Genomic DNA, 14,242 nt, shown 5'->3' with positions numbered 1-14,242 from the left:
CTGCCTAAAACACAGTGTGGATTCAGAAGAGATCGCAGTACTACTGACATGATCTTTGTAGCCAGGCAGGTACAAGAAAAGTGCCGGGAACACCACCAGGATCTGTACATCGCCTTCATCGACCTGTCCAAGGCATTTGACACTGTAAACCGGAATCTCCTCTGGGACTTACTGGGAAGGCTGGGGATTCCGCCAAAGTTCCTCAACATCCTGAGACAACTACACGATGAAATGCGAGCCTGTGTCCGCATTGGAGGCCAGAAATCCCCTTCTTTTAATGTGAAAGTCGGGGTCAGGCAGGGATGTGTCCTAGCCCCTGTCATATTCAACCTCTTTCTCTCAGCAGTCACCCTCCTCTCACACAAAGCTCTGGGAACCACAGATGGCATCCACATACAGTTCCGGCTGGACGGCAGTCTCTTCAACATCTGGCGCCTCCAGGCCTTCACTAAAATTAAAAAACAACAGATCCTAGAACTTCAGTATGCTGACGATTGTGCTCTCCTTGCCCACACGCTAGAATCTCTACAACGTGCACTTAACGTGGTCTCATCCACATACAGTGCCCTAGGACTCAAGGTCAACATTTCTCACTCTACCCACCAGTCAGAAGTGCCTGCCTTCAACATTGATGGTCAGCAGCTCACCATAGTTCCACATTTCACCTAGGGGCGGCGTGGCGAAGTTGGTAGAGTGGCCGTGCCAGCAATCGGAGGGTTGCTGGTTACTGGGGTTCGATCCCCACCTTCTACCATCCTAGTCACGTCCGTTGTGTCCTTGGGCAAGACACTTCACCCTTGCTCCTGATGGCTGCTGGCCATGCGCCTTGCATGGCAGCTCCCGCCATCAGTGTGTGAATGTGTGTGTGAATGGGTGAATGTGGAAATATTGTCAAAGCGCTTTGAGTACCTTGAAGGTAGAAAAGCGCTATACAAGTATAACCCATTTACAATTATTTATTTACCTCGAAGCGTCCTGTCCCTCACCTGTAACATCAATAATGACATCCAGGTCCGTGTTCGTTTAGCGTCTGCTGCCTTCGGTAGGCTCAAAACCAGGGTCTTCCTGAACAGAGACCTGATAATTTCCCCCAAAGCAGCTGTTTACAAAGCAGTTTGTCTGTCCACACTGCTATATGGCTCGGAAGCCTGGACCCCTTACCAAAGGCACGTCAGAATCCTGGAGAGATACCACATCCGCTGCCTGCAACGGATCCTGGGTCTGACCTGGGAGGACAGAGTCCCACATGTGGATAATTATGACCGGACCCAAACACCCAGCATCCAAGTGTTCCTTGCACAAAGACATCTGTGCTGGGTGGGGCATGTAATCCGCATGCCCGACCAGAGGCTCCCCCAACAGATCCTCTACGGCCAACTCCAGGAAGGCTGTAGGTCTCCTGGGGGTCAGCGGAAACGCTACAAGGACCACATAAAAACCCTCCTGAAGCGCTGTGCTATCCAGCCTTCCGCACTGGAAGTCTTGGCTGCTGATCGCCACACCTGGCGCAACTGCAGTCATGCCAGCATTGCTCATCTCCAGGAGCAGACTACTGAGAGGAGAAAACAACAACGTTTACAGCGACATCAGCGCGCTGCAGGGGCCCCCCTCTCAAGCGTGGACTACATCTGCCCCACATGTGGCAAACCATGCGGGTCGCGCATTGGCCTGCACGCCACATGCAATGGCATATATGAAACCCCCCTCAATAACCCATTACTGGAGCAACGTCATCGTCCAAAGAATATATATATATATATATATATATATATATATATATATATATATATGTATATATATATGTATATATATATATATATATATATATATATATATATATATATATATATACATATATATATATATATATATATATATATATATATATATATATATATATATATATATATATATATATATATATATATATATATATATATATATATCAGAATCAGAAACAGAGTTTTATTCCCATTGTTTGAGAACGGGTTCACAAACTAGGAATTTTTCTTGGTGCAATCGTGCAACATAAAATACATATAACACATATTTGGTAATAAAAAGAGTTGTAACTGAGCTATCAGATGTGTGTGTATATATATATATATGTGTATATATACACTACCGTTCAAAAGTTTGGGGTCACATTGAAATGTCCTTATTTTTGAAGGAAAAGCACTGCACTTTTCAATGAAGATAACTTTAAAGGCCTACTGAAATGAATTTTTTTTATTTAAACGGGAATAGCAGATCCATTCTATGTGTCATACTTGATCGTTTCGCGATATTGCCATATTTTTGCTGAAAGGATTTAGTAGAGAAAATCGACGATAAAGTTCGCAACTTTTGCTGCTGATAAAAAAAGCCTTGCCTGTACCGGAAGTAGCGTGACGTCACAGGAGCTAGTATTCCTCACAATTCCCCGGTGCAATATCTACATAGGTGTATAGAGGCCCATTTCCAGCAACTATCACTCCAGTGTTCTAATGGTACAATGTGTTTGCTCATTGGCTCAGAAGGCTAATTGATGATTAGAAAACCCTTGTTCAATCATGTTCACACATCTGAAAACAGTTTAGCTCGTTACAGAAGCTACAAAACTGACCTTCCTTTGAGCAGATTGAGTTTCTGGAACATCATATTTGTGGGGTCAATTAAACGCTCAAAATGGCCAGGAAAAGAGAACTTTCATCTGAAACTCGACAGTCTATTCTTGTTCTTAGAAATGAAGGCTATTCCACAAAATTGTTTGGGTGACCCCAAACTTTTGAACGGTAGTGTATATATATATATATATATATATATATATATATATATGTACTGTATTTGTGTGTATATATACAGTATATATACTGTATATATATATACACAGATAAACGTGTGTGTGTGTATATATATATATATATATATATATATATATATATATATATATATATATATATATATATATATATATATATATATATATATATATATATATATATATATATATATATATATATATATATATATATATATATACACACAGACACACACACACACACACACACACACACACAGATAAATATTGGTTATTTTTATGTAAAGGTCTGAAAACTATGGTTTATCGGCATTGGTTCCAATGATCATGCATCCTTGCTGTGAAGCCAGTAACCTATTTAGTATGTAACTTAGCTAACTGGTCAATTAGCTTGTTATGTTGGTGCTAATTTGTACGAAAATACAGACGGAATTATTTTCTACTCTGAGCATTTACTTCAATATAACTATTTCTCTCATAGAGAGCAGCTTGGCTCAAATAAGTAAATAAAGGCAGGCTTCGCTACACATCTTGAAATAATCCAAATGCAAACATGAACAAATATTAATTATTTTTAACAAACATTTCTGTAATTAAATTCAAAGGAAATATTCAACCAAATGTCTGCAAGGACTAAACTTTAAGCTAAGAAAAAGGCCAGGAAGCTAAGTGTGTTTGTGAAGATTAGCAACAGGTGGTCACCAGTGTACTGATGATTGTCATGTTGCTCTTCAACTCCTGATGGAAAGATCTGATCTGATCCCATCTTGTCTTACTGCAGCAGCATTGTGGCCCTTGAAGAAGAAGCCATTGTTTGTTTTGACCACAGCGTACTTCCAAGAGCTGGCAAGTGCTGTCAGGACAATAGAAGGTACCACTTAGGATTCATTAGGTTCCCTCTCACATGTTTCTTGAACTGAATGAAGCCAAGCCAACATTTTGTAGAATCAAAAAAGAATGTGGGGTCAATTATGATCCATAGTCCCTTTTATGCATATTACCGTATTTTTCGGATTATAAATCGCAGGTTTTTTCATAGTTTGGCCGGGGGTGCGATTTATACTCTGGAGCGATTTATGTGTGAAATTATTAACACATTACCGTAAAATATCAAATAATATTATTTATCTCATTCACGTAAGAGACTAGACGTATATCAGCACGTTCTCAGTTGGTTATGTATGCGTCATATAACGTACACTTATTCAGCCTGTTGTTCACTATTCTTTATTTATTTCAAATTGCCTTTCAAATGTCTATTCTTGGTGTTGGATTTTATCAAATAAATTTCCCCCAAAAATGTGACTTATACTCCAGTGCGACTTATATATGTTTTTTTCCTTCTTTATTATGCATTTTCGGCCGGTGCGATTTATACTCCGGAGCGATTTATAATCCGAAAAATACGGTACCTTAATACCATCAGGTCCACTTGGTCCAGGCTCCACATCCATGCCTTGTTCCCCCTTATGGACAACATATTGTCAAATAGGTGAGGTGGAACTAACTCGCCCCGCCTGTTTAACAATGTAAACAATTGTTACCCTCTGGCCGGGTAAACCCTGCTCTCCTTTGTTGCCAGGTGCACCCATGTCACCCTGCAAAACACATGAATCATCACAATTGTAATGAACTGCAGTAGTTCTCCTTGCAATACAACACACATGTATATTTCTATTGGAATGTTTCATGCTAATAATAACAATTATACCACAACACAGTAAGTTGTTAGCATGCTAACTTAGTCATAATGGTCCATGACACGCATAAACTTTTAATGCTAATTTTGCATGTTTACCACAGTCATATAACTTTGTACTTGATATATGAAAAATGTTATCATGCTAACATTAGCATACTAATTTTTTTTCCAACTTTTTGTCACCGCACAGAACCATATAACTTGGTACTTGACACATGCTAACTGTCAAATCGCAAACATTCGCATGCTTGAATTACGAGCTAAATTTGCATGCGTTTACCACAGTCATATAACTTCGTACTTAACATATGGTAAATGTTAGCATGCTAATGTTAGCATGCTAGCTTTTTCAGTCAATTTTGCCACCGTACACCTCAGCCATATGACTTGGTTTGTGACATAGGCTAACTGTTAGCATGGTAGCATTAGAATGCTAACTTGTTCAACTTATTCATAATGGTCCATGACACACGTCAACTTTTAATGCTAATTTTGCAACCGTTTACCACAGTTCTATAACTTGGTACTTGGCATATGAAAAATGTTAGCATGCTAACATTAGCATAATAACTTTTTTTTCCCAACTTTTTGTCATCCCACACCGTAGTCATCTGGCTTAGTATGTTACATATATTAATTGTTAGCATCAGAATGGTAGCTTTTAATTATTTTTTTTTGTCAATTTAGCCACTGTACACCTCAGAACCATATAACTTGGTACTTGACACATGCTAACTGTCAAAATGCTAACATTTGCATGCTTGAATTACGAGCTAAATTTGCATGCGTTTACCACAGTCATATAACTTCGTACTTAACATATGGTAAATGTTAGAATGCTAATGTTAGCATGCTAGCTTTTTCAGCCAATTTTGACACCGTACACCTTAGCCATATGACTTGGTTTGTGACATAGGCTAACTGTTAGCATTGTTGCATTAGAATGATAACTTTTTCAACTTATTCATAATGGTCCATGACACACGTTAACTTTTAATGCTAATCTTGCAACCGTTTACCACTGTCCTATAACTTGGTACTTGACATATGACAAATGTTAGCATGCTAAAATTAGCATGCAACATTTTTCAACTTAGTCATAATGGTCTATTAAACACGTTAACTTTTAATGCTAATTTTCAACCCTTTACCACAGTTGTATAACTTGGTACTTGACATATGAAAAATGTTAGCATGCTAACTTTTTCAACTTAGTCATAATAGTCCATGACACACGTTAACTTTTAATGCTAATTTTCAACCGTTTACCACAGTTGTATAACTTGGTGCTGGACATATGAAAAATGTTAGAATGTTAACATTAGCATGCTAACTTTTTCAACTTAGTCATAATGGTCCATGGCGCACGTTAACTTTTAATGCTAATTTTGCAAGCGTTTAACACAAAGTCATATAACTTGGTGCTTGACATATGAAAAATGTTAGCATGACAACTTTTTTGCCAACTTTTTGTCGCCGCACACTTCAGTCATATGGTTTGGAATGTTACATATGTTAACTGTCAGCATGCTAGCATCAGCATGCTACTTCTTTTTTATTTTTTGCCAATTTAGCCACTGTGCACCTCAGAACCATATAACTTGACACATATTAACTGTTAAAATGCTAATATTCACATGTTTGTTTTTGTGGCTAATTCTGAATGTGTTTGTTTACCACAGTGTCATATAACTTGGTACTTGACATTAGCTTTTTTGCCATCTTTTTGTTACCGCACACCTCGGTCATATGGCTTGGTATGTTACATGTGTTAACTGTAAGCATGTTACCCTTTTTAGCCAATTTAGCCACTGTACACCTCAGAACCATATAACTTGGTACGTGACACATGCTAACTGTTCAAATGCTAACATTCTCATGCTTGATTTTCTAGCTAATTTTGCATTGGTTTACCACAGTGTCATATAACTTCGTACTTGACATATGAAAAATTTTAACATGCTAGCTTTTTTGCAAACTTTTTGTCGCCGCACACCTCAGTCATATGGCTTTTTATGTTACATATGTCAACTGTTAGCATGCTACCTTTTTTATTTTATTTGCCAATTTAGCTACTGTACACCTCAGAACCATATAACTCGGTATTTGACACATGGTAACTGTTCAAATGCTATCATTCGCATGCTTGATTTTCTAGCTAATTTTGCATTCGTTTACCACAGTGTCATATAACTTGGTACTTGACATATGAAAAATGTTAACATGCTAGCTTTTTTGACAACTTTTTGTCGCCGCACTCCTCAGTCATATGGCTTGAAATGTTACATATGGTAACTCTGAGCATGCTAGCATCCACATGCTACTAATTTTTTTTTTTTTTTTTTTTGCCAATTTAGCTACTGTACACCTCAGAACCATATAACTTAGTACTTGACACATACTAACCGTTGGCATGCCAACATTGGCACCACAGTCATATATAACTTGGTATGGGATATATGCTAACTGTTTACTAAACTAACCATTGTAACTTTTTTTTTTGCCAATTTTGCCGACGTACACCTCAGAACTATATAACTTGGTACCTGACACATGGTAACTGCTAGCATGCTAACAATAACATGTTTTCAGCACATTTTTCATGTGTACGCGTAGGAGTTATATAACACTCTGTTGGCATGCTAACGTTAGCATTTCAGTTTGACGTTCCTGAGACTTGCCGCACATAAAGCGTTCACACGCAATTCCAATTGAAAATACCTTTACCTTCTCTCCAGGTTCACCAGACAATCCTTTCTCTCCGATCTTGCCTGGCAACCCCTGTCAGAAACGCAAACCACCATAAGGAAGGCGTGTTGCAATTCTAAAAGCGGCGGTGTGATCAGACTCACAGATGTTCCCATCTCCCCCGTAGGACCGATGGTTCCTGGGGGCCCTGCTGCTCCCTGCAGGTATGAAGGTAGGCCATCAATAGTCTTACTTGTGGAAGAAGGATTAGTTTGTGCTTTTAGTCCATGTTTTATTATTTGTACAACACTGAGGTTTGAGAAACAAAACGCCACCTTCAACATACTTAAAATTCATCTGATCGAAAAAAATATATTTAAAAAATGTACAGTATATACACAAAATATTAAAAAAAATGCATTGACAAATCAATTAAAATATTAGATAGTAACTAGAAAAGGCAACTCCTGAAGGAATTGCGTGTGAATGCTCCAATGCTGAAGTTAAAGTGAAAAACTGACCGAATGTAGTATGAATGTAAGAATAGTTTGAATGTTGAAAAGTTCGATTTTCTAGGAAAAACAGAATTTGGTTTAGAACTTGGGAAAGTGTAAGTTTGAATGTCCAGGATGAGTGGAATGTTTTGAAGTTGGAACTGTTTGAATCAGATAACAAATGTGAGAGTTGTGTAACTTGGAAAAATGTCCTATTAATTTCAATGGGAACTTCCTGGAAATTTGGGAATTTTGGGAAAAGCGGGACGTTAGCAGAATATTTTGACAGTGGAACAGTTGAAATGCTTTGAAAAATGTGAAAGGACTCATCACATTAAAAAAAGGTTGGAAATAAGGTTAGAAAGAAAAAGGAATTTCTGGAAATGTGTGGAAAAATGGTAGTTTTAATTTTCAGGATGAGTTGAATGAATAGGTTGAAAAATGTGGGAATTGTGAAAGTTTGAAAAATGGACAATTCATTTTGAATGGGGAAAATGTCCCTGAAAACTGGGAATTCTAGGAAATCCGGGATTTTTTTTTTTTGCACACAATTCCTCAACAGGCTAAATGTTTTGAAGTTGGAATGGTTTGAATCAGATAACAAATGTGGGAGTTGTGGAACTTTGAAAAATATCCCATTGATTTCAATGGGAATTTCATGGAAATTTGGGAATTTCTGGAAAAGTGGGAATTTTTTGGAAAATGGTAAAAAAAAAACTTGAATGGTCTGAATGAGTTGAAATGGTTGGTGTTGGAATTTTTTTAATCGGTCGAGATATGTTGAAGTAGTAACATTTTTAATTGAGAAATGGTATTACGGAATTCCTGGAATTTCGGGAAAACAAGGAATTTTTCCAGTTAAAAAAACAACAACTTTGTTTTTTGTCCTGATTAAGAGGAATGATTTGACGGTGGAACGGTTGAAGTGGGTTGAACAATGTGGAAGGAGTAGTCGCCAGAAAAAAGGGTGGAAATAGGGCTTTGGAAAACCAGGAATTCTGGAAAATCCTGGAATTTTTTTGAACTTGGAAAAATTATAGTTTGAACTTCCAGCATGGTGGAATGTGTTGAAGGTGGAATGGTTTGAATAGGTTGAAAAATGTGGAAATGGTCAATGTTTGAAAAATGGCCAATTCATTTTCAATAGGAAGAATGTCCCGGAAAACTGGGAATTCTGGGAAATCTGGGAATTTTTTTTAGAATTGTTGAAGTAAAGCACACAATTCTTCAACAGGGTAAATGTTTTGAAGTTGGAACGGTTTGAATCAGATAACAAATGTGGGAGTTGTGGAACTTTGAAAAATGTCCCATTTCATTGAAATTTGGGAATTTCGGGAAAAGTGGGATTTTTTTGGAAAATGGTAAAAAAAACTTGAATGGGCTGAATGAGTTGGAATTTTTCAAATCAGTCGAGAAATGTTGATGTAGTAACATTTTTAATTGAGAAATGGTATTACGGAATTTCGGGAAAACAAGGAATTTTTCCAGTTCAAAAACAACTTTGTTTTTTGTCCTCATTAAGAGGAATGATTTGACGGTGGAATGGTTGAAGTGGGTTGAAAATTGTGGAAGGAGTAGTCGCCAAAAAAAAGGGTGGAAATAAGGCTTTGGAAAACCAGGAATTCTGGAAAATCCTGGAAAAATGATAGTTTGAATATCCAGGATGGTGAAATGTGTTGAAGGTGGAATGGTTTGAGTAGGTTGAAAAATGTGGAAATGGTGAAAGTTTGAAAAATGGGCAATTCATTTTGAATGGGAAAAATGTCCCGGCAAACCTGGAATTCTGGGAAATCTGGGAATTTTTGGAATTTGTCAAAGGAAAACCCACAATTTCCGAATAGGCTGAACAGTTTGAAGTTGGAACAGTTTGAATTGGAAGAGAAATGTGGAAGGTAGAGTGCGCCAAAATCTGGAGAAGAAGAAGAAAAATAAATAGTTGAATTTTGGTGTAGAAAACGTGTGAATGTTTGGAACATTCACACATAACAATAGCAAGTGTCGTAATGAAAGCAATAAATGAAATAGAAAATAACAGAATAAAAATGAATAGAACCTAGGAAGAGTTTTAAATCGTCAGTAAAATAGCTGATTGAAAAGAGTGCTTTTAACCTTTTTAAGAAAAAATAACACCAATCTCTGCAGTCCTGAGTCTCTCTGGCAGGTGGCGCCATACTGACTAAATGTCTTTGTTCTGGGATTTAGTGAAGGTAAAAGTTTGGCACCAGAGAACCTAAAGGGTTCGCAAGGGTTGCTCGGGTAAAAACTGGTCAGATAAACAAGAGGCATTTAAGACATTTAACAAAATAAGAGAACTTTAAAATGGACCCAGCGACTTTAAAACTGGTGTAATGTGCTCCCGCCCTCTGGTCCTCGTCAGCACGCGTGCAGCTGACTTGTGTCGTATTTGTAGATATTTATTATGACTTTTGGGAAGAGCAGAGAGCTATACAATAGTCTCTATTATTTTGATGATTTTGTATTTTACGCCTAAACGACAGGAAATTAAAGCACCTTAAGAGAGAAGCTGGCCAAAAAATATTTTTGATATGTGGTAGGGTTGTCCCGATACCAATATTTTGGTACCGGTACCAAAATGTATTTCGGTACTTTTCTAAATAAAGGGCACCACAAAAAATGTCATTATTATCTTTATTTGAACAAAAAATCTTAGTGTACATTAAATATATGTTTATTATTGTAATTTAGTCCTTAAATAAAATAGTGAACATACTAGACAACTTGTCTAGTATTGAATATCGTAATCATAGTAGTATCGACTAGATACGCTCCTGTACTTGGTTATCTTTACAGTGGATGTCAGGTGTAGATCCACCCATGGCGTTTGTTTACATTGTAATGCCGGTGAGCTATTGTATACTCCTAGGGTGTGTCGTGAAGCAGGGGCGTCACTAGCTTTTAAGGACAGGGGGGGCTTAGCCCCCAGGAGATGCACAGGATGCGAGCGAATGTAGCGCACAAGCACAAAACTTCACAAACGGCTAACAAAGACTTATAAATAAATCATTGTTATTATTATTATTTCAGTGGGTTTATTTTCAATCTGTGTTCAGTACAACAACAAACATGGGTTTGCACAGTGACATTAATTTTGTTTACAGCATCAACAAGAAACAATAACTTGTATGATCCTTCAAGATACACTGAAACACAATGAAAGTCATGGCATTAGCCTTTATGTTATCCATTCACAACATAGAGGCTAATGCCACCACTTTCGCTCACAATACAATAATTGTTTGTTCCCAAATATTTTGAAGTTGCTCAGATTACATTTTGGGCACATATGTGACTAAATTCAAGCCCTGGAAATATTACTTAATTACTTGAATTTAAGTAATATCTGGATCGGGATAATTTGGTTTATATATAATATATTTATATATATATATATATATTATGGCAAGCCGTTAAGGTAATTAAATATATATGGAAGTTTGAATAAAAATTAGAAACTTTTATATCTACTGTAAATAAGAAAGACTTATGCTGATCTGAAAAAGAGCCAAAGCTGTCAAAGAGCTGAGGGACCATCTTCAAAGTGCAATGCTGAAACAAATAATGCAAAAAATAAAATGTAACTTCCAGGGCTTGAGATTAATGTAGTCCCGTCGTCCCGGGGACGGTAAAACAAATGCACGGGACGAAATTAAATGCTCCCCGGGACGATGGCTTTTAACCATTTATTTTTTTTATTTTTTATGTATTTATTCATTTTACATTTTATATTAAATGTCTTGGTTTTTCCTCCCTCTGAACATCCTATGAAATGTTTAACAAGCCATTCTATAATAATACAACAGCTATTAATGTAACAATACAATAAAACAAATATATTTAATTATGTTGTTTTCATTATTTTAACAATAGGCTGATGTATATTACTTTATATAGATTCTACAAGAAACACAAAACTTAAAAACTAAATTATTTACAATTGCAGACACAAGGTTCTTGTTCTGCATTACTGTGTGCTAATGTGCTTCATACACCTGCAGGACCGCAAGCAAGGTCGCAGAGAAAATGCGGACTGGATTTTGAGTGATGTGGGCATTTTCTATATGAACAAGTGGAATGGATTGAATACCAAGGCACTAAAGGGTCTCTCTACCTTACGCTATGAAGTGAGGGGAAACTGAGTGAATAATGACAGGTTATATGATTATTTATTTAAATTCATATTCGGGCCACTTTATAATGAATATGTCGGCATGTATTTGTAAAAAAAAAAAAAAAAAAAAAGAAAGTTTTTTTTTGTTTTTTTTTATACACCAAATTATTTAGGGGGGCTTAAGAACATTTTAGGGGGGCTTGAGCTCCCCTAAAAAAGGCCTAACAATGCCAATGTCGTGAAGCATGTTTAGCTATTCCTCGTCCTCCAGTGATAATTGTATTTGTGGAAACTTACTTTATTTGTCACCATGGAGGCCAGGATTAGTGATTTAAAAGTAGTTTAAAACACTGCCGACTGCGAATGGATGTTAGCTGCTAGCTAACTAGCCATGTCTTAAAGCATCTCTTCCTGAGGGTGTTTCAGTGTTATAACTTCACCTTTATCTTTACTTTTTACACCAAAATGCGTCCATTATCCCTTTTTTGTCTACACCCTATATCTGCTTGTAAGTACTCTGTGTGTGTGCACTGCCGAACATGCTCCTCTGCTCGTAAAACCAGCAATGTCACGACACCACAACGCGCCGTCATGCCCGTTAAAAAAAAAAATACAGCGAACCGGGACTTTTCAAACAGGGTATAGTACCATTTTTGATTCATTAGTACATTCACTGTACAACCCTAATAGGTATATATATCATTGATATATAGGTGTATATATCAATATATATACCTATAAATCAATGATATATAGGTATATATAAATCAATGATATATAGGTGTATATATATATATATATATATATATATATATATATATATATATATATATATATATATATATATATATATATATATATATATATATATATATATATATATACAGTATATCAATGATACATAGGTTGAACTCCAACATGCAGGCTTTGACAAGTCGTTGGCAACGACAGTGAAACCTGGAGAGGCGTAATTGGGAAGAATGGCCGCTCGGATCTGAACCCGAGTGATGTTTTGTTATTGGACTATTGTGCTCGTCACAGATTGTCCATAACAAACACCATGTTCAAACATAAGGGTGTCCATATGTGCACTTGGCACCAGGACACCCTAGGCCGCAGTTCCATGATCGACTTTGTAGTTGTGTCATCAGATTTGCGGCCTCATGTTTTGGACACTCGGGTGAAGAGAGGGGCGGAGCTTTCTACCGATCACCACCTGGTGGTGAGTTGGCTGCGATGGTGGGGGAGGATGCCGGACAGATCTGGCAGGCCCAAACGCATTGTGAGGGTCTGCTGGGAACGTCTGGCAGAGTCTCCTGTCAGAGAGAGTTTCAATTCCCACCTCCGGAAGAACTTTGAACATGTCACAAGGGAGGAGCTGGATATTGAGTCCGAGTGGACCATGTTCCGCACCTATATTGTCGAGGCGGCTGATTGGAGCTGTGGCCGCAAGGTAGTTGGTGCCTGTCGTGAAGGTAATCCTGGAACCCGTTGGTGTCCACCAGCGGTGAGGGATGCCGTCAAGCTGAAGAAGGAGTCCTATCGGGTTCTTTTGGCTCATAGGACTCCGGAGGCAGCGGACAGGTACCGACAGGCCAAGCGGTGTGCGGCTTCAGCAGTCGTGGAGGCAAAAACTCGGACATGGGAGGAATTCGGGGAAGCCATGGAAAACGTCTTCCGGACGGCTTCGAAGCGATTCTGGACCACCATCCGCCGCCTCAGGAAGGGGAAGCAGTGCACTGTCAACACCGTGTATGGTGAGGATGGTGTTCTGCTGACCTCGACTGCGGATGTTGTGGATCGGTGGAGGGAATACTTCGAAGACCTCCTCAATCCCACCAACACGTCTTCCTATGAGGAAGCAGTGCCTGGGGCATCTGTGGTGGACTCTCCTATTTCTGGGGCTGAGGTTGCTGAGGTAGTTAAAAAGTTCCTCGGTGGCAAGGCCCTGGGGGTGGATGAGATTCACCCGGAGTTCCTTAAGGCTCTGGATGCTGTGGGGCTGTCTTGGTTGACAAGACTCTGCAGCATCGCGTGGACATCGGGGGCGGTACCTCTGGATTGGCAGACTGGGGTGGTGGTTCCTCTCTTTAAGAAGGGGAACCGGAGGGTGTGTTCCAACTATCGTGGGATCACACTCCTCAGCCTTCCCGGTAATGTCTATTCAGGTGTACTGGAGAGGAGGCTACGCCGGATAGTCGAACCTCGGATTCAGGAGGAACAGTGTGGTTTTCGTCCTGGTTGTGGAACTGTGGACCAGCTCTATACTCTCGGCAGGGTCCTTGAGGGTGCATGGGAGTTTGCCCAACCAGTCTACATGTGTTTTGTGGACTTGGAGAAGGCATTCGACCGTGTCCCTCGGGAAGTCCTGTGGGGAGTGCTCAGAGAGTATGGGGTATCGGACTGTCTGATTGTGGCGGTCCGCTCCC

The 14,242-nt window shown here is 38.6% G+C and overlaps 1 protein-coding gene across 1 annotated transcript in view; it reads right to left on the bottom strand.

The window, feature by feature from the left end:
* LOC133652217 (collagen alpha-1(XXVII) chain B-like) overlaps positions 1-14,242 on the bottom strand; it is a 276,843-nt gene that overhangs the window by 60,624 nt on the left and 201,977 nt on the right. Inside the window, exons 33-36 of the mRNA XM_062050720.1 lie at positions 7,355-7,408; positions 7,230-7,283; positions 4,345-4,398; positions 4,213-4,266 (exon numbers count right to left, since the gene is read on the bottom strand). Coding sequence (XP_061906704.1) covers positions 4,213-4,266; positions 4,345-4,398; positions 7,230-7,283; positions 7,355-7,408 — 216 coding nt within the window. The remainder of the gene's footprint in view (positions 1-4,212; positions 4,267-4,344; positions 4,399-7,229; positions 7,284-7,354; positions 7,409-14,242) is intronic.

Source organism: Entelurus aequoreus, linkage group LG06 (genome assembly GCF_033978785.1).
Source record: "Entelurus aequoreus isolate RoL-2023_Sb linkage group LG06, RoL_Eaeq_v1.1, whole genome shotgun sequence".
NCBI lineage: Eukaryota > Metazoa > Chordata > Actinopteri > Syngnathiformes > Syngnathidae > Entelurus > Entelurus aequoreus.
This window is presented reverse-complemented; position numbering and strand designations above follow the sequence as displayed.